The following is a 21,336-nucleotide window of genomic DNA, read 5'->3' as shown; positions in this document are numbered from 1 at the left end:
TGCTTGTGTCGGTGTACATCATTAGAGTCCATTGTCCTTTACATATGCCCTAGTTTACATGCTATGGTCTTGCAAGAAACTAAAAAAAACATAAAGAAAATTACAAAGCTCCTAAGTCTTACATTCTAATTTTTGCATGAATTTAAATGGCAAGAAGTGAAATGGAGATGGGATGCTTATGAGATGAATGGAACATGAAATAGAGGGTTAGTAGCACAAAATATAATATGGTGAAGAATATAGGCAAGTAACCATCACAAAAAGACTTCCAAACATACCAAGAAACAAAGGTAAAATATACCTAAAACTTAGTCATAAAAGCAAAGCCAATACATGACTCCTAATCCTCCCATTTCCACAAATTTTCAAAGAGTCTCAATTCAGTCTTAACAATGAGGATTGGAGGAAAGTATCAAACTAGGCAATCATGATTCATTTTAGACCTATCTTATATTTATTTCTCACAAAAACAAATATTAACATGACTTATAAAGCAAGTAACTCACAATAACACCTTCACAAGTAGTAAAAAAAAAATACATCACCACAGAGATAAACTCACCACAAATTCATACATCACAAGCCACAAACACATATCAAGAATTGGAATCAAAATGATGCACATTTTCACACACTTTTTATCATAAAAATCAAGAATTAAAACAAGAAAATGTATCAACATTTTTTATAAGGTTTTTTAGTGCAAAACCAACACAAGAACATCACAAAACATCCAAAAGCCTCTATAAATTTTTAGAGAATTTTCTAAAAACATTTTAGGCATGACAGGGGTGTAGAAAGCAAGAAACATGGTGCAACCAGCAAGAAAATAAAAGAAAAAACGAATTCCAGTAAAGAATTAGACCCATGCCCAAAACAAACGAACTCGGATCTCTCAGGAAGTCACATGAGCCATAGGATTGATCCAGATGGATCAAACCAAGATCAAACGGCCAGGACACAAGGGAAATGGACCGATGTTAGACCGGTCCGGTTTAACTACCTATAAATACATAGGAGGACCGGTCTAAATCATTTCCCCTTTCGTTTCTCTCTCTAAATCTTCTCTCTCTCACTCTAACTCAACGTTACTCCCTTCTTCTCACCGGTTTCTGGAAGAAATTGGTCGGAGAAGATGAAGATCGGCCGGAATCTTCATGATTCCGCCGGAATCTTCATCCAAACCACCGTCACCTCCAGATTCCGACGAGATTGAAACTTTCACCGATTGAAACGCAACAAACCCTAATCTATTCTATTTTTCCTCCTAGACACAAATCCAAAGCCAGAAATTACATACAAACACTGAAACGTTGTAGATCGGGAAAAAACTTTACGGTTTTCAAACTTTTTTAGATCTTAAAACTTTTTCAAAGGAAACTTTCTTGAAGCTCACCGATCTACATTGTTTCGTTGATTAGACATACTCACACGCCTTCGTTGATGTTTTGAAAGAAAAGCAGAGAAGGTTTGTGATGTTTACCTGTCTTACTCGGAGATTCGAACAGAAACTTCACTAGAGAACTTTGTAATTGCTTCTGATTCTTCTGGTATTTGATTTGTTGTCTCTGGAGGCCGAAGAATAGATCGGTGGGCTTCTTCTTCTTCTCTGATTTAAACCTAGCTTCGATCTCTCTTCTTCTCACCTCTTCTCTGTGATCGCATGATTTGTCACTTCGGTGGCGAATTCATGCTAGAATTGCAGAGATTAGAGTTCGATGATGATGATTCTTTGGTGAATCTCTGAGAACTGCTTCAAATTTGTTGCAACTGATTGAATTTTTGTCGCTGGAAAATTAGGGTTTATGTGTGGTGAAGATGAATCTTCATCTTTGTTCTTATGAAAACAGTTTTGATTCTGTTAGATGAGAGAGAATGGGTGAAAACGTGTTTGTGTGTGTTGGCACTGAATGAATGGGCGTGCTCCTGTGCATTGATGATGTGGCCTTTATATAGGTGACATGTGTGCTACTGGACCAATGAGCTTGTGACATGTGGACTTGGACTTTGAGGAATTCGGCCTTGCTGAGTTCTTAGGCTTGAGGACCCTTTTGCAATTTCTGAAACTTTGGGATTGACCTGCAATTTTTAAAAAAAAAGGACTCGACTGCACATTTTTTAAGACTTAAAGGACTGAAGTGTAAATTGAAAAAGATTTTAAAAGGAAAATAAAAATGGGAAAAAGGACTAAAGCGCCATTATTAGAAATTGAAGGACTAAAAAGAAAAATAACAAAAGGACTAGAATGAAAATAAAAGGAAAATAGGGGCTAAAATAAAAATAATAAAATTTGGTTAAAATTTGGTAATTTTGAAATAAACGTAAAGTGAAACAACTAAAAGACACAAAAAGGACTAAAATGAACCAACTACTAAATGAGGTACTTTAAAGTAACCTCTCTCTGTCAAAATTTCATGTGAAATGACCAAAATGCCCCTAGGGACTAAACTGACTCAAAATGACTCAGATGCAATTTTTGAAATGAATTTTGACATGAATTAAAGCAAGGACTTATACAAACCAATTGAAAAGACTCAGAGACAATTTTCAGGGATTAAAATGAATTTGAATGTATGAAATGACTGAAATGCCCCTGGGGGCTAAACTGACTCAAAATGACTCAAATGTAGTTTTGAAATGGATTCTGACATGGAACTAAACAAGAATTTATTCAAACCAATTGAAAGGACTTAGAGACAATTTTCAAGGACTAAAATGAATTTGAATGCAGGAAATGACTAAAATACCCTTTTCATGCACTTTTGCAAATAACATTGAAATAAAGAGCAGAGAAATATGCAATTGATGAGGGACCAATTCAAATGACTTGAAATGCAAGAAAAATATTTTGGATGACTTGAAATGCAAGAAAACATAGACAAATACACAGATGCAAAGATTTTTAAAGCTAAATTGGAAGATAAAGCAGAGTAAAATACCAGTGTAAAACAATAGCAAATTGGCACTCTTTCAAGAGTAATAGACATATATCAAAGATGGGAAAGTATTTTGAGCAAGTATTTTTAGGTCCAAAATTAGGGTATAACAACTGAGCGTTGGTTGTCCCTTGATTTTTCTTCCCCTGTAAAGCAAGCAAAAAACCAAATGTTTCATCATTTATCATCCAAATCATAGTTATGAAAACTTTTTACTTTCAGATCAAGTTGAAGAGTCCATATGACATAGTTTTCAGGGAACTGTTTGCATAGTAAGTGATCACTAAATAGGGTGTATTAAGAATTACTATCATTGACCCTACAAAAAACCACAACAACACAACCCTACAAATCTAATTGACCAAGCAGATAACAACCCTAAAATCCAAAATCACAGCAAAACAAATATGAAGGAATAATACATGAATCAAAAACCCCAAAGCAAAAACCCTAAAACCCAAAATCACAAGATTGCAGCACACAAATCAATTCAAAAACCCCAAATCAGAAACCCTAAAACCCCAAATCACAAGCTTGCAGCACACAAATCAATATATAAAGATGGATACTATGATTCACTTGCCTTTTTGGGTTTTAAGTGAGAAAGATGACTGAGCAAGCTAACGTGACCGAGTGAAGGTGATTGTTGTTGATAAAGGGAGAGTTTGATGCAAGGTTACATTCAGTAACAAACACAATAATGGATTGTAAAGAAATCATGGGAAAAAATTGGGTAAAGGGAAGAAACAAGACAATTGTTACCTGCGATTCTTTGAACTGAAATAGAGAGCGACGTGAAGGGCTGCGTCGAGAGAGAGAAGGTGAGGGTTTCGTTCTTCCCTTTTAGAGAGAGATAGAGGGAAAACAATAAGATCTGGGAGAGTGGAAAAAGGTAAAAATAAAAAGGCTTCATTTTTGCGGGAGTTTTCAAACCGCCAGAGAATAATTGGCATTTGTTCCATCACCGAATGGAAACATCACTTTTTAAATCAATTTGCGGGGGTTTTTTAGAACCTCCCCAAATAAACTGCCGCTATGAAGCGCGTTTTTTGTAGCTGATTACAAGAGCATGTTTTCCATTTTTCATGCTTACTGGCCTGTTAATATAGACATATCACAAAGAAATTCTTAATATAAGAACTTGACTTCTTTGACACTACAATATTAAAGACATAATCAGATTTGATATAGGAAGAAGTTCAATTTCATTTTCATTTACACACAAGAGATATATAAATAGCCACACGTTATCAGCTTATGTTCTAGGATGTCTAGTCCTGCGCATGAGACTAGTCGTGAAAGAGTGTGCTCAGAGCGAGGGAGTATGTTGAGACTCAGAGGTTAAAATAATTTGGTCAATTAAAGCTTTTATTTCATAATTTGGTTGGAATTGGTCTAGCAACTATGGTGAGTTTAAGAGGTTAAAATAATTCACTTCTTGTTTAATTTTACCATCAAACTTTACAACAATTTGATATAATATATTTTTCTTTTATATATCTGAATTTCAGATGTGTATATGTTTTACATGGCAAGGAAATCAACACCTTTTTTGAGCCGTAATTAACTAATTTTGGTTTCTAGATTGTCAATGAAGATGCTAAATTCAGATATCGGAGTGGAAACCAATTTAGTTGTGGCGGTAAATTTCTTTCACTGCTCAAGCATTGAAGTTTCCTGCTTTATCTCTATTTTTTACTTGTTGTGTTAAATTTTTTTACAATCTCATAGGTTTAACCATTAGAAGAACCCCTTATGGAGTTGTTGGCTTTCTGCTGTCATGTTAATGGTATCAAAGTATGGTGCTTATATATGGATTTCAATATAAAATTTTGAACCTTATTTTTCAGTACTTCTGTTTGTTGTTTTTCTGTTTCAAATAATTAAGCCGCATACAATCTTGCATTTAACAGTTCTATAGACTATAAAAATGTTTAAATCTTTAGCAAGAATTAAATCCATGTGCATAATAACTCAATTATCAAATTAGGAATATTATGGCCCTGTTTGGAGAAACTTATTAATTAAGTGCTTATGTTACAAGAACTAATAACATTAATGCTTATTCTATATGCTCTTATTATCAAATTGATTTCAAAAGGGTTATTGTTATCTTGCATACGAGATCCGAATCCTATTGTATTTTTTTGAAACAAAGATTGTATTCTTATTCTGTTAGAATAGCCTTAAAGAAGTGACATTTTCAGGAACTAATATCACATTAACTTAATTACGTTATAATATAATTTAACTTGTTAAAAAAAAAATTACCTTATAATTTAAAGGTCGAAATAAAAAAGGTCATTGGGTCAAACTTATCCTCTTTGATCATGTCCACCCTAATTCCTAAAATCTATTCCAAATACCAATTTTAACCTATGCTGTCACTCGTAGCACTACCTAAAAAAGGTGTGGTGTAGTTTCACCAAGATAAAGAAGGTTAAATCACCAAGATCATTAATTTGGCTGACTCCTACTTTTCTATTTTTTGATGCAAGCCAATTTTACTTTTGGGTAGTTTTAAATTTCGCAACTCTTAACCATACAAGCACCATCACACTGCACATGCTTGTACCACAAAGGCATCCAATGTTGAAGGAGCAAAGAATTGGCAATAAAAGAGGTTCAAACATAGAGTTTTAGAAGGGGCATTTGAAAATGGTGAAAAGAAGTAACCAAACAAGAGTTCTTTCCATTTTCTCATCCTCTTTTAATTTTTCTTTCTTTCCTTTGTTTTTATGCTCATATAATAGCATCCTGGCCCAATTGTTTGTATCATTTTTCTTTCTTTTACTCTTTGAAATGGTTAATGATCTTCCTATTTCTTTTGTCTCTTATTAAGTGAAATAGTTAATACTCTTTAAAGTGTTTGGGATTAAAAAAATAATAGATAGAATCAGAGATATTTTTGTGTGTCACACCGTATTATAACTCTTTATTGTTCTTGGTAGGATATTTCTCTTATTCTTATTTAAAATCTTTAATTCCTAATATGCTTTCAAACAAATCTTAAACTTCATTAAAAAAAAATAAAAACAAAAAACATGAAACTTCTTTTTAGTACGATTTTCTGCTAGTTCTCCCATTTTTAAAACTAATTTCTATATAAAAATAATAGAGATTTTTGTTTTTGTCGTTACACATTATTAGCTTTTTCTACCTTTATTATTTTTTTACCTTGGTACAAAGTGGTCACTCACTTTAAAATTATTAGATTAGCTACCAAAATCTTGCTACATGTATTTGTACTAGTAATTTTTTATTGATTAGCTATGCTTTCATGTCATATCTCAGATCGGTGATAAAATTGGTTTGATCAATCTTTGGTATAGATTTGTTTATGTTCTATTTTTTATTGATTCTTTGATAAAACAAATTAAGTGAATGCCTTTTGATCTAGTTCTCTGCTTTTGGTTGTATTTGTTTGAGCATGTTGATGTGATCAACATTTGTAATTGCTTAGCTTTGTTTTAGTTTGGAACAAGAACAAATTATTTGAACAAGAATCGTTTGAATTATCTTTTTTGGTTATAATTGCTTTGATCTTCTTCCATATCATGTATTCGCATGTCTTCATTTCTAAGATTTTCTCACAAGTGATTTTCATTTCTCATTCCTTTTTCAATAATTTGTTTCCTCTAGTTTTTGGCATTTTTCTATAACTTGTTCTGATATTCTGTTGAGCTACCTAAATTTTGTTTGGAACTATTAAATGCATTTGTATAATTTTCTTTTTGTTTCCTGAAAATATTAAAAAAAAATCAAAAACCAAAGTTGAATTGTTTACCTTGATGTAAAGGAAACTAATCACTCAACTACTTCAAATAGTTGACATATATAGTATCTCTTACATTGATTTGGTAGTAAGATTTATACTTGAACTAAGTATTTACTTGGATTGTTTGTATCTTGGATTGATGTAAGACCAACACAACAAAATATTAGTGGAAAAATTATATCTAGCTTATCTTTATATTCAACCTATTAAATATGTTCCTTTTTGTTGATTTTGGAAGAGTATTCCCATTTAAATATGTCGATTTTTAGTCGATGAAATCACCGCTTCATCTTTTTTCAGCTACCATGCTAGAAGCACAAACCATTCAGTTGGGTACTACTCCATCAGAGTATTGTTTTGTTGAAAAGAGGCTATGTTATTCTGATTTTTTTTTTTTTTAAAAAAAAAAAGAAAACTAAACTTGTTCAACTAAATTGTCACCAGGGTGAATCAAACCTGAGATTTGAAGGAGAAACACACTCCAAAGTTTTTCAAAATCTCAAACCAACTCAAGTAATTTTTTTATGGTTTTATAATTTGCATCAACATATTAATTCTATATTTAAATTTGAGGTATTTTTCGAATCTAGTTTATGTTGTTATAATACTTGCAAAATTAAAAATACATTAATCATAAATATTTATTTATCATTCACTACAAAAACACTTTGTAATTTTTTTTAAAAGATTGTCTATTTTTACCTCTAATCTCATCCCTCCAAAGTCCTCCTCTTCCTTCCTCTCTAAACTCCCAATCAAAATTTTATGGTTGCCTAATTAAGACATTACTTTATTTAAGATTTGTTTAAACACAATAGCAGTTTCATGAACCAAAATAGAGAACAAAAACCAATGTTTTTGAAATGTGAGCCTCCTATCATGGTTGAGAATACAACTTTAGAGGTAAGACATCTTTTTTTAAGATTTATTCAAACTCAATAGGAATTTATCTATTATTTTGAGTAATTATTTGGATGTTCAATGTCAATATAGTTTGTATATATCATATTTAATAAACAAATTGACCTGGGTTAAAACATGATGGTAACATTGATAGTATGTTCAATTATGACTCGGTATATTGAGTATAATATATATTATTATTGATGGTATGGTCATTGATAGTACATATTATATCTTATATATTGAGCTATTATTTATTATACCATTATGAATAATATCATATTCTAACCGAGTTCTTTTACATATTAAACTTAATATATACATAATATGTTGATACGGTACATATATGGAAAAATATTTAATATGACAAATAAAATCCTATTGAGCATGAACAAAGTTTAGAAAAAATGGCTTACCTATACAATTTTATTCTCTTCCATTATAGAAATTTCACAATTTTTTAGTATTGGTTTGTGTTATCTATTTGGTCGTTGAAAGTGTCGGAGACATGTTAAATTCCAAATAGGAAATTAATGTCTTAGTCGGGTATACGGATTAAAATAAGGACACCATTCGCTTCATCAAATGGAAAACAAAAAGCAACAAGAAAAATAAAGAGCATGAGCGTAAAAATATTATATTTAAAGGAAGGTACATTTTCTTGTTAAAAACAACAATCAATTTTATTTTAAAATACACAAAGGAAAAATGTTGTATGTAAAAAAGAGAGAAGTACCTTTACATGTGCAAGTTGATTCGAAAATATTTCAATCCAACAAATGGACTCAAGGAACAATCCAGGACTCCAGTCAAGTCATTGAGAGAGTTTTTAATTGATAGATTTACTATATGAGATAAGTATTGTAGTTGTGAATCGAAAGAAAGTACAAGTTTTTTGAATACATAGAAAGGAAAAAAGATAAAGAAAAAATATAAACGGATATGTGTGTGAAAAGGGAAATTAGATCTATTGTATTTGAGTTGTATATATTGTTCTTTCAACGTTTCTAAATTCTAGTAGGAGTGTTATCCTGTGAAGGTGGATGTATTTTTACGTTGGCGTAATTTTGTCGGAAAGAAACTCTTTTGCATGAAGTTTAAGTTTACAATTTATAGAGAGAAAAAATATAAACTAATTACTACATTGCATGTGTGCCGTGTGTCTCATAACTCCCAGGAATTGCTTTTGAAAGTATCTTCCTTTTGAATTTAAATCTTTGACGCTTTGTAATGAATAATTACTGATCTTGAAACTTCTTGAACAATCTTCAAATGACAATTTTTGGAGTTTATAGCGTTTTTAATTCTTTGAGAAATAATGGTAGTGTAATGAATAATTACTGATCTTGAAACTTCTTGAACAATCTTCAAATGACAATTTTTGGAGTTTGTAGTGTTTTTAATTCTTTGAGAAATAATGGTAGTAATCTCGATGGTTGTCGTGACTTCTTTGACACGTCTTTGCTTTTGAACTGCTTCTTCTTGACATTCTCACTTGAAATATGATTCGCTCGAAATATAATTGAAATTTGAGTGTGATAGGTGCCCCAAATGTTGTATACCAAAGAAGTTTGATTTTTTTACCTTTTGATTTGATTAAGCGTGTTGGACTGAACGTTTTTCGAGCGAATCAAGAAGTTATCATTAACTTCTAAAGAATTTGAAACACTTAGTTGGCTTGTCGTAATATGAATAATCATTATAACTGCCCTAGGCATCATCGAGGCGTAGTTTTTCGTGTAAAATACTCTCGTAAGTGTTTATATAAGTAGATAAGCTCAAATAAGTTAACATGCCCTAAATTCCAAATCTGTCATTAAACTACAAAATCAAATCCAACAACACATCCTATTTCCCATATTATGAATACATTCAAAATTATTACAATTGTCACGAAAAAGTGTGCTCATTCAAAAGTTAAAAACCAGTAGCCCATATGGAACTTGTCTCTTACTCTTCATTCTTGCGTTGGTATATGAGAAACAGTGCTCTTCAAAATAGATGTATATCATTGCCCATAGACATTATGGCTTGCAGTAATATAAAAGAATCAGTGCTCTAATATTGTCATAGACACTACTGTTTGGTTCTGTGTACCCTTTCCAAATCCTTGCAGTACTTTTTCACATTTAACCTTCGATTGTAGTTCTTTATCCGGAGGTTTAAATCTCAGAAAAAGCAATAAAAATGAGTATTAAAAATTTTGTTTCACATCTTGTATTGGACTATTTTCAACACTATTCACATTCATTGCAGCCTTTCCTGCAGAGATATAAGAAAAGCAGCAACATGATATTCATGTATTCAATTCTACTTCTTAATTAAGGAAACTCATTTCAATTGTATGATAGTAGTTGAGCTTGTCTCCCTTCTCAAATCCAAAATGGTATTCAAAATTCTAAAATAATTTGTACATAACATCCTAGTTTCGCAATAACATTGTTGGTCTTTTTTCTTGATCTCAGCCCTCCGGTTTCTAGAGGAAGGAGCCTTAGTACTCCAAAGTTTCACCAACAGGTAAGTAATGTCAGGTTAAGGATTGTTCAAGTACGGATTCGAACTAGGGTTGTATATCTTTTATTACGTAAATATTATTACTCCTCACATGTCAATTTTTTCTCTCTTCTGATAATACATTTGGACCTAAGCACAATTCAAAACAACTTTTAACACCTTATGAAACTCATACTCTAATTTCTACATAAGAATTTTTTTTATCTTTTAATTCATGACTGCACAACATAACTTTTTAAATATATCTACCTTTATTGAGTTTCATATTTTAAACCTCTGATGGCTTATCCAAAACATTACTATAATTAATTAATCTAAAATTATTCTTGTGACACAAATATGATGATGATAAGCACTGAAAAAATACATTGTCAACGGTGGAAATTGCGTCGTAAACAACACAATAAGTTGGGTGGGAAGAGAATTTGAATTGATACCTAAAACAAACATAACATGTTTATGCCTTTGTTTTGATCCCAAATAGTTGGCTCATAACATTGAAATTAGTATCTCATTCTCCCCAATACTACTAGATTCTCCAGTTCTTTCTTCCTTTCACTGCAAGCATCATAAACAAGTGCTGATACACCAACACCACTAAGTAAAACACCTCATCTCTGCTATAAATACAAGCCAAGTAGAAGGAAAATCCTAAACCAAAAAACATGGGTTTCCCAACAATCACAAACTACCTCTCATTGTTTTCTTTCATGCAACTGGGTTCGATTACTCTACCGAATGAGAACCGTCATCATCATAATCTTCACAACAAGAATACCCTTTTCTAAGGGTACTCATGTTGTGAAGGATTCTAACAGGGATGGTTCTCGTTAGTAGAGTATTCAAACCCTTTGAAAGCTAGGAAATTAACAGCAGTGGATATTGCATCGTAGACAACACAAGGTGCAGCAAGCCATGTCCCTAAACCAACAGAAGGAATCTTAGCTCCAGTGTTTAATACATTATAGGTTCGAATTTCTTTGGTGATGTCGAGACTTAGTTTACACTATAGGTAATACATGTAAGTAATTATGGGAATTCATAAAGCTGGTTTGATGGTTGGGACTTTTCTAGGAATCATAATAGTTTAAACCATAAACTCGATGACATTTTAGAAAACAGTTTATAAACATGTCATAAGTTGTTTCCATGTAGACCCTAAATTCCAAATCTCTTATTGAACTACAAAACCAAATCCTCAATAACACATCCTATTCCCCATATTATGAATACATTATATATTATTACAACAATCACAAAACAAAACAAAAAATGTCAGATTATTCAACGGTGGAAAAGCAGTAGCCCATATGAAACTTGTCTCTTACTCTTCATCCCAGAGTTCTGCAATTGTTTTGTAACCAGGAGATGTCTGACTAACAAATTGTTCTCCAGGAACTACTCTTTCCTGCATCGGTAAATGAGAAAGTTGAAATGAAACTATGGCTTAAATAATTTGTTAGCCCATATTTTGATTTTAATCCATGAATATAGGCCTATTTTATTTTGATGATCCTCATTGTTTTGATTATAGTCCTTGCAATATTTGAACCATGTTGAATTAGTTCTTGTAATATCTGAATTATATTGATTTAGTCTCCAAACCATGACATCAATTTTATTGAGGGACTAATTCAACATGAATCTAATCAAATCAAATTTAGTGAGGGATAAAAACCAAACAATGACGACCAATCAACAAAAACAAAATTTTTGCATATAGCAAGGACTAGAAAAATTATTTAAGTCTAGAACATTTTAAATTTTGTATATAGACCTTTGCACATAGACTGATTTTAAAATATCATACTTGTTTAGCAATTAAAATGCTATAAGAAAGATAAATAAAAAACTTTCTGGAATCCAAAAGTGACAATAAGATTGCATGAAATGACGTGCCTGCTGAAATTCATTGAAGTTGGCAAGCAAATCTTCTGGTATAGACCAGTCAAATAGATCAATGTTTTCCTTGATCCTTGCAGTATTTGTGCTCTTTGGAAGTACACTGTGACCCATTTGTAATCCCCATCGAAGGGCTATTTGGGCCGGAGTCTTGCCTAATTTCTCAGCAGTTGTGTGCAGAACTGGATTTTTAAGAATATTGCTCTCATGTCCTTTACCTAGTGGTGAATAAGCCTGAATAAGAACATTGATAGGGATAAGTAGTCATCAAAATTGCTGTACATTATTAATAACAATAAGATATTTTTAAGTAAAAATCAGTTACAGATATATTATAGGTTGACATATCATAGACGAACCTTAATATAGTTTAAGATTCAAGTCATAGATCAAATGATGAAACAAAAGTGGTTAGTTCTACAAAGTTGACAACAAAATGTGGCTTAAGTTCAGATAGTGATTCATTGGAATGAACCAGGGCAACTAGGGCCTGAGCGAGTTTATTTGTGGATGATAAATTGCATGGACAATCGGGAACATAAAGCACAGAGTCCAAAGTAAGTGTGTGTAAAGGGATAGTTTGGCCAATGCCTTCACATTTGGATTGTGATTCATTTGCCAAAGTAACACTAGGGAATGTATCCATATAAGCGACACTAGGGAGTGTGTCCATATACGAGACATATGATCAGAGGTGCTTGAGTCAAGGATCCAGGTCCAATTGAAGAGGACTGTAAAACAAAGGTAACAGGATTACCGATAAAAACAACAGAGGCAACTGGTGTGGTGATTCGATTTTGTGCCTTGACCTTGAGGTACTCATTATACTATGCAGACGAAAGGGAAACTTGTTGGCTTGTGTCAAAGGCCTTGACCTAAGCAACATTCACGGATTCGGGATTAAGCTGATTAACTTTGGTTCAACATTGGGCCTCAACATGGCCAAAGCGGTTGCAATAGCTACAACGAGGTCGGGTTTGATTATTTCTAAGTCATCCTCCTTCTCCTCATGCATAGTTGGCAGAACCTACCAATTTTTTGCATGAGGGGATTCTGCGACAGCTGGCGTTGGAAACTGGAGGTGGGTGCACGCGCTCTCATGCGCGGATCTGGAGGTGGCACGCACTGGAAAAGGGTGCCAGCTGGTTATGGCACTCATGGAAAGCAAAATATGCACAAGAACTGAAAGGAACACAATCTAGAAAAATGCAGAGAAGCCGTACGATGAACCACTACTGATACCATGTCATATTCTATAATTTGTGTGTCTAATCAGACTACACATGACTATTATTAATAATGAATTTACTATAAATACAAGTTAATGTGATTCCTAATTCCAATCCCGTTTGCAACTAATTACAAGAGCATGTTTTCCAAGTGATTAGTTCTAGCAGATACATACTGGAGATTTATATTGATTGGGTTCAATTTATTTCGAACCGAGATATGACTCGCATGTATCGTACTGATAACCATGAAAATATGAATAATCCCTTTTGAGTTCTTTATATTCAGACATATGCAACTAAAGTTATTATCATACAAGACATAAAATTTGCATACTCACAGATAAGTGCACTCCCTTGGATTTACAGAAAGCATGTAAATTTGGCTGCTGCAATTGAGGATGCAATTCAACTTGGTTAACAGCTGGAGGTACACGTGCCACATCCAACAGATCCTGAAGCTTCTTTACAGAGAAATTGCTGACTCCTATAGCTCGAGCCTTGCCCGAATTGTATAGTGCCTCCATTGCTTTCCATGTGCTTGGTATGTCAGGTTTTGTAAGATGTCCATTTTGCATGCTCACTGGCCAGTGAATCTAGTAGAATATAGACATATCAGTATCACAATGAAATTTTTAATAAGATCATGACTTCAGTGACGCTATAACTTGCAAACATAATAGGATCTGATGTAGGAATAAATTAATTTCATTGTCATTTACATACAAGGTAGAGATCAAGATAGTCCAGCTGCAGATCGCGTAAAGTTCTATCAAATGCTTTTGGGACGTCTTCTGGCAAGTGATCAGTACACCTTAAAAATGCAATCGTGAGCAGCAAAATGATAACAGTTCAATTTTAATAGTGTCACTATCATCAAATCAAAACCAATCATATGTGTGACTCTAGTAGTAGTTAGGATCAAAGTAAAACCTTTTTAATGATTTGATGATTACTTTTGATTGACAGTCTACACTGAGAATGTATATGAACTAAACCCAATTGATACTATATGTAACCATGTTCAAGAACAAATTTTCAACAACAGTTAAAACAAAACGCAGTTGTCCGTAGACTTTGTTGTCGAGAAAGTCATTTCTTTTTATAAATTTGTTTAAACATCTAAACAATAATATACGATCAAAATAGTAATTTCTTCAATACATGGCTTATTTAGTAGATACAATGATAATGAAGAAAAGTAATGTGCAGATTCTACAAAATCAGTATCAGTAACAAGGCTGAAGAATTGAAAAATGCAACATAAGTTGGAAAACTACTACAACTTTAATATGAGTTACTTTGCTAATTTCAGCTATGTAATCAAATTTGTTAACTTTGGATGAAGAACTTAAATCTTTTGAAAGATAATTCATGAAATTTTGATGAGCAGCCTACCTATTAATTTTGTGTTGTTGAGAGCCTCATAGTTAATGTGCTATGGTCTGAAGAAGTGTTTATAGGTGGGAGGTATCCCTCAGTGTACTAGCCAATTTTGTAGGGCTGAGTTAGACACAGTCTAAATTCAAAGATGGTATTAGAACCTGTTCATTATTCGCTGAACCACTCATTATCGGGTCCCTCAATCACGTTCTAGATATCCAATATCCTGCACATGAGACTGGGTGTGAAGACGTGTGTTGAGAGTGAGGGAAGCTGTTGAGAGTATTACATTGGAGGCCCGATAAAATGTTTATAAGTGGGAGATATCTTTCACCTTAAAAGCCAATTTTGTAAAGTTGAGTGAAGACTCCCTAGGAATCTATAGTAGTGGGTGTTCTCCTATATACCCTTGCCAACAAAAAGTTAAACAAATATCATTTCTCTAAGAAGTATACATAAAAAGGACAAACCATAGCTTGGATGTGATCCACATCTCTTCACGCTTAACTACTCCATTAGCAAACAACTTCTTCAACGCATCACCAATCTACATAACATTTACAAAATGTTAACCGATAGAAATATTACCACAACAGTGTACAAACAAAAAGATTATAAAATACAATCAACATACTGAATGAATTGCAACTATAGTATGGCATAAAATTTGTTGACTATTAGTTCTCTATTCTACCGAATGCTTGCTCAGAAGGAAAAAGACAAAAAAAAGAGTCAAATAGCCCCAGAAAAGGGAAAAAAAGATGACGGTGTAACAGAACTACTCTCTTGAATGAACTTTGGTACATGAATTAAACCCCGGTTTGGATTAGATTCTGACTTATTGGAGCTTCTCAATAGTATTTGATCCTTAACCGCCAAAAAAGCCCTTATAAGCTATAAGTTTATAAGTGGTTATGGAGATGTTTATTATACTGATTTTTCTTCTTTTATACATATGCAATTTGCTTTATGGTCTTGGTACCAGTCAACCAAGCCTATTAAGGTTCTAATCTTATTCTCTTGGCACCTTCATACCTTCTTGGTCCTGTATACAAGAGGTTCAAATTATTTGCATTGCTAAGTTTCTTAAACAATTAATCATAAACTATTAAACTGTATTTCTTATTTTTGATCATTGTTCACTATCAAAGTAAGATAGCTAACAACCATGGTCTAGCGTAAGTAGTTGATGTGTAGTGTAAGTGTTTTAAATTCCGGTTTCCGAATTCAATTCCAACTAAAAAGGTAAGATAACTGACTAGCTGCCAACCATCAGCAAAAGCTTTAAATTTTCATCATTAAAATCTATTGGGAAAAATCTAAGTCCCACATTGGATAGATAAGACTCTTTGATAAGAGTTTAAGAGGAGACACTCCTCACCTTATGAACTGGTTTTTGTAAGGATGAGTTAGACCCCAAATTTCAACATGGTATCAGAGCATGTCGAATTCAAGAGCCACCTACATGTCCACGCACCAAGCCCAACAAGAGTGTCGGGCGTGAGGGGGGGTGTATTGAGAAGATATTTTTGTAAGGATGAGTTAGGCCCCAAATTTCAACAAAATCAAAGAGACAAAAACAAACTAAAAAAGCATTCTTGGCTTATCTTGTCTAGCACAAGATGCAGGGGAAGTTCTATCAAATACAACTAAAACTCAATAACCACTTGAGTCAAACTACTAATTATCTTCTACTTGAATTTGAAAACAATAAAATTAATTAATCTAACTCGAGTTATGAACAATTCATCATTTGGTGGAGCTCATTAACCACCTGAGTCCAATCACTTAGTAAATCTAAAAATTATTCTTGTGACAGAACATAAACACATGTTATCATATCATAGGACTAGTGATATATGTTTATTTGAAAGAAAAAGAAAAAAAGAAATAAAAAAAAAAAAAACTGACCTCCTTTTCATTGCCATAAATTTGAGCACAATCTATATGACGATAACCAACCTGCATTAACATAATAATAATAATTCCAAAACCATAAATTTACAATAATAGTAATAATAAAAACAAAACATGATGTAATAATACAAACAAAACATGATGAAAGAAAAGAATGGAATAAAAACTTAGAAACAAACAAAGAAAGAAACAAACATTGACAGCAGTGGAAATTGCATCATAGATAACACCAGGTGCAGCAAGCCAAGTGCCTAAACCAACAGAAGGTATCTTAGCTCCTGTGTTTAACTCAAAGAATCTTAGATTCTCACTTCCCATTTTTCTGGTGTAACGATTGAACACAACTCAAACTCAAACTCAGACCATAGACAGAGAACAGAGAAAGACAATGAAGTACGCAAGTTGATAGTAACATCAATATCAATCTCAAAACATTTTTTTTATTTATTTCTATGCCACATATGGTAAGTGGTAGACTATAATATTCTTATTTACATCAATTATATTATTTGGATTTTATAAGATTTGGTATTTATAAACATAACGAATTTTGTCTTTGTAAAAAAAATGTTATGTCTTAATTTTTATAAAAAACTAGTTACAAACCCGTGCTTCGCACGGGTTGAATAACGTATCTTGTAAAAAAATTGTTTCAAAGGAAAAATAATCAAATTAAGGAATATTGCACAATTATCAAAATATTTATGAAAGCTCTATCAAGTCTTGATTCATGAAAAGAGGATATACTTTGTTCATGAAACCAGGAAAACATGATAATAATTAAGATGAAACTAATTGGAACCAATGCAGAGTAAATGGCATAGAGATAAAATATTATTAGATATGATTGTTGCTAATGTTTTTTATATAATTAACCTGAACTTTCTTAAAATATTATTAGTGCAATTTATCTCTACATAAACTTCCTAACTCAACTCCTCTGGCAGCTCTATGAACATGTAAAACATTTATTTAGAAAAAGAAATTGATTAGTATTATACGACCAAAGGACTAAAGTTTAAATTAGTAATTTTTTCCACCATGACAATGATAATTTTTTCTCAATCAAAGAAGGGTATCGCCATTTCTGTCCCTCAACAATACCATCAATTGTTGCACAAACAATAAAGGTATCACTCTCCCCAACTTCCTTCGGTTCTGCAATAGACTTCTTTGGATGGAGATGCAAGAAATCTTCATCTATTGATGGTCTACCCCTCAGACCAATAAGCGGCACAATGGAGCTGCTTCCAATTGAATTAACATCCAAACTGATATTGGGGAGTAAACAAATATTAAAAACCACACATATTTAATTAAAACATATATTAAAAACCACAACAATCCAAATAAAATAACTAACCCTTTCTTAAACTCAGCAGCCTCTGATATATCTGGATTGATCATAATTCGGGTAGTATTCATTACATTTTGCAGGGATGCATTCTCTACAAAAATTCAACCAATGACAAAACTGATAAGAATATTCATACATTAAAATTTCAAAATGTTTAGAAGAAATAGACCAAAAACACACCTCTAAAAATCTTCACTTTTGCGAATTGCATAACCAGCACATGCATAACCAGCACAGGCACACCTTCATCAACTTTGGCCATGAGTTGTTTCAAGTGATCCACATAATCTCCAAACAGAGCAGTCTCACATTTCCCACTTGTGACAAAAACCAAACAGAAGTTTAAACGATGGACCCTTCTATAAACAAAACGAAGATAAATCTTGACATGCCTCGTAAAATAATATATCAACCTGTGATCAGTTAGCTGAAGCAAAATCATCTTGGTGATCTTCCCATCCTTAATATACTCCCTTACCTCCGATATTACAGTCAATAAGCCAATGTCATCTAAACAGCAAAAACTATTAAGAAAAGAAAGAGGTAATCATAATAAAAAAAAATGAACAATAACAAAGGGAAGCATAAGGAAAATAAGCAAATTAGGAAGAGATGTAGATAACTCTATGAAAACAACAAACCAATCAAATAATTGTTGTCCACAATTTGATGGTTAACCTCGACTATATTAGTCAAAGTTAATCCAAACATGGGAAGCAAGGGACCCTCAACAACATTCACTTTGGTCCTCATCTGAAAAAACAACTTATAAGTATGGGTAGTTGTCCTGTAAGAACCACTGCTAGGAGCAACTGAAAAATAGGACATCTTATACACCTGACCTTCAACCAACTTCTTATGGAAAAGGTACAACAATTGTTTTCTGACAGTCGTGTGAATCTTAACACCCTTTTTAGATGAACAGACAAAAAGGCGTTAAAACAAAATATTAAACAAAACCAAATAAATAGCAATACAAACCTTCTCATCAACAAACACCATCTCAATCGAATTGATCTGCCCTGGATGAAGAAAATTTGGCACCTCCCACAAACGAACAACACGAAGCATGAATCTCCAAGACTGATCCCTTCCAGGAACAACATCAGACATTAAATGAAAGTTGCGATCAGACTCACACAGTTATTTGATTGTGCACATTTTTATCCTTTTTCTAAAGTCTTGTAGAATGTCATGACGTTTAGGCATAAAAATGAACTAAAAATCAAGTTGAAAGAAAAAAGATATTAATATTTTGTTGAATTTTTATGGTTGTGCACATTGTTTATCCTTTTTTCTGCCATGAGATTTCAATTCATTAACCATGGCAATATGAGAAACAATGGCAGAAAGTGAAAAAAGAGTAAACAATACAATATTTTTGCAACAACAACACACGAAAGCACGCTAGAGAAGTAGCCGCAAAGCAATTATATTGTAGTGAAAGAAAAATATGAAATGTATCAATCAAATTCTCTACTGAATCAATCCAAAAAGAATTATATAAGTAATGAAGCTATTCATAAACTGTGTGTAGCAGAATTTGTATCTAGCAAGAATAAATTTGTGGTAGAAGTAAAAAAAAAAAATCATGATATGAATAACATAGCTATGGTTGTGATTGCCACGGTCATTGCAATAGGAGCTAACATTGATAAATTTTGGAACGATATGAATAAAAAAATTGTTCAAGATATTCAAATGATTAAAGAAAAAAGATACTATAAAGGTGATGTCAAAAATAACATGTACTCCTAAGTAGTGTAACTAATTTAGTGTATTTTTTTTAATGTAGTAGCAATGGTTGATGACAATTCAATCAGGTAGTTGTCTTCATTCCAAATTTATGACCATATATAAAATTTATAAATGAGTAAAACTATCTGGAAAATAATCACTTGCATTATCGGTCGTGCTTTGAATTTGGGTACATCCACTGTCAAGTGTTCTGCTTATGTAGCATTTTTAGGTCTGGAAAGCACAAACAATGGAGGTTGTGATAACAGTGATTTTTAAGTCAAGAGATTGCAATCGTTGTGATAACAGTGGAGGTCGTAATCGTTGATGTCATAAATAATGATGAAGCTGGTGTAGCTTCAAATCGCAGAGACACCATGATGTATTGTAATAATAGATTTTCTTACCATAGCCTTGACGTACAAAAGCACCAGAAGTAACACACAAAAATTCTTCAATCTCTGAACTCAACGTTGCAACAACCTAACAACCCTCTTCAATCTCATTTTCCTACTGCAACAACCTAATTCAGAATATCAGAAAATTTCTACTGAACATCTATCAAAATTCATGACAACACAAAACATAAAACATGCAAAGATGCAAGTGAAAACGTCATCACAACACAAATCCACAATCTCGGCACAAAATGCAACCAAAGTTCAAATCGAAACCCAAAAAAAATTCGGAAAGGGAAAAACATCAACATTCAATCGAAGACACATAACAATGATTATACAAATAACAAATAAAGTTAATTTAATCATGGTTCTCAATTAATCAAAGGAAGAGGAAGTAACCTTTGATGAAGACGAAACCGAAAATTGGAGGAAGAAAACGGTGGAGATCGATATGTTCGACGGCGAGGTCGATGACGGTGAGAGCAAGATCGCGGGTGAGAGAACATGTTTTTTTTAAGGTTCTATGAAAATTAATATAAAATTTTGAATATATTTATAAATTGGATTAAAAAAAATGAGGTGGCAAGAAACCAAATCCTCATATTATTGAATTACCAAAATGCCCCTATGGAGGGCATAATGGTAAAATCAGCTAGTATTGATTTTAATAAATAGTTAGTAGATTGGGTTAAATATGTTTTTGGTCCCTACATTTTACGCTACTTTGAAGAATAGTTCCTACAATTCAATAAATGTTTTTAAAATCCCTACATTTTACTCCGTTAGTGACATTTGGTCCCCGCCGTCTATTTTGTTAACGGAACGCTGATGTGGAATATTGTGGGCCCATTTTTTTAAAAAGTTGGCAACTTGGCATGTGTAATTATAAAATAAAAAGAATCCTATTTTTTTAATATTTGTTATAAACTTAAAATTATTTTGAAACTGAAGATAAAAAGAAGAAAAAAAAATTCAATCCCCTTTAACCTTTACTTTTCCTCACTTCCCGTAATTTTTCCTAGAGTTGTTGCTCTTTCACAAGCTCACTTCTCCTTCTACCTACTCATGCTCTATCAGTTTTTTGATTTATTTCTTCAACTTCAATAATCAAAACCCAAAATTGAAAAGGAAATCTAATTACAGAACCTCTCGCAACAATTTCATCCGGCGGCAACAACCCATCGTCGTCATCGATGGCAGTAGAGAGGAGATAGAAGAAGAAAAAGAAGGATACAGTGGTGTTAGGTGAAGATGATGGATAGGAAGACAAGGAGATTGA

General features: G+C 32.7%; 2 protein-coding genes across 4 annotated transcripts; both read right to left on the bottom strand.

Annotated features, from left to right (window-relative positions):
* Positions 1-11,217: 11,217 nt before the first annotated feature.
* On the bottom strand, positions 11,218-16,952 carry LOC146926860 (aldo-keto reductase family 4 member C10-like). The gene is made up of 7 exons (XM_085700307.1): positions 16,758-16,952; positions 16,557-16,607; positions 15,116-15,192; positions 13,989-14,076; positions 13,604-13,858; positions 12,031-12,267; positions 11,218-11,539 (listed from the first exon to the last, which is right to left on the bottom strand). The coding sequence occupies exons 1-7, from the start codon at positions 16,878-16,880 to the stop codon at positions 11,456-11,458; spliced, it is 915 nt and encodes a 304-aa protein (XP_085556433.1). The 5' UTR covers positions 16,881-16,952; the 3' UTR covers positions 11,218-11,455.
* A 558-nt stretch (positions 16,953-17,510) lies between these two features.
* On the bottom strand, positions 17,511-20,590 carry LOC146926859 (uncharacterized). Of its 3 annotated transcripts, XM_085700308.1 has the most exons (7): positions 20,457-20,590; positions 20,064-20,169; positions 18,901-19,009; positions 18,333-18,429; positions 18,100-18,236; positions 17,926-18,010; positions 17,511-17,833 (listed from the first exon to the last, which is right to left on the bottom strand). In XM_085700308.1, the coding sequence occupies exons 4-7, from the start codon at positions 18,359-18,361 to the stop codon at positions 17,581-17,583; spliced, it is 504 nt and encodes a 167-aa protein (XP_085556434.1). In that variant the 5' UTR covers positions 18,362-18,429; positions 18,901-19,009; positions 20,064-20,169; positions 20,457-20,590; the 3' UTR covers positions 17,511-17,580. The 3 variants fall into 3 exon arrangements, with proteins under 3 accessions (XP_085556434.1, XP_085556435.1, XP_085556436.1); XM_085700309.1 differs by lacking the exons at positions 18,901-19,009; positions 20,064-20,169; positions 20,457-20,590 and adding an exon at positions 18,561-18,674 and having other exon boundaries at positions 18,333-18,443; XM_085700310.1 differs by lacking the exons at positions 18,901-19,009; positions 20,064-20,169; positions 20,457-20,590 and having other exon boundaries at positions 18,100-18,223; positions 18,333-18,539.
* Positions 20,591-21,336: the final 746 nt, after the last annotated feature.

This window comes from Medicago sativa, chromosome 4 (genome assembly GCF_051527215.1).
Source record: "Medicago sativa cultivar Bolivia chromosome 4, Bolivia_mono, whole genome shotgun sequence".
NCBI lineage: Eukaryota > Viridiplantae > Streptophyta > Magnoliopsida > Fabales > Fabaceae > Medicago > Medicago sativa.
Note: the sequence above shows the minus strand (reverse complement) of the source record. Positions and strands in the feature narration are given on the sequence as shown.

Coding starts and splice junctions, on each gene's coding strand:
- LOC146926860 (XM_085700307.1), bottom strand. CDS start 16,880: ATGGGAAGTGAGAATCTAAGATTCTTTGAGTTAAACACAGGAGCTAAG. Junction 16,608..16,757: donor CAATTTCCACTGCTGTCAAT/GTTTGTTTCTTT, acceptor ATGTTAATGCAG/GTTGGTTATCGTCATATAGA. Junction 14,077..15,115: donor TGGATCACATCCAAGCTATG/GTTTGTCCTTTT, acceptor TGCATTTTTAAG/GTGTACTGATCACTTGCCAG.
- LOC146926859 (XM_085700308.1), bottom strand. CDS start 18,361: ATGATTTTGCTTCAGCTAACTGATCACAG. Junction 18,011..18,099: donor AAAAGTGAAGATTTTTAGAG/GTGTGTTTTTGG, acceptor GAATTTTTGTAG/AGAATGCATCCCTGCAAAAT. Junction 17,834..17,925: donor GCTGCTGAGTTTAAGAAAGG/GTTAGTTATTTT, acceptor CCCCAATATCAG/TTTGGATGTTAATTCAATTG.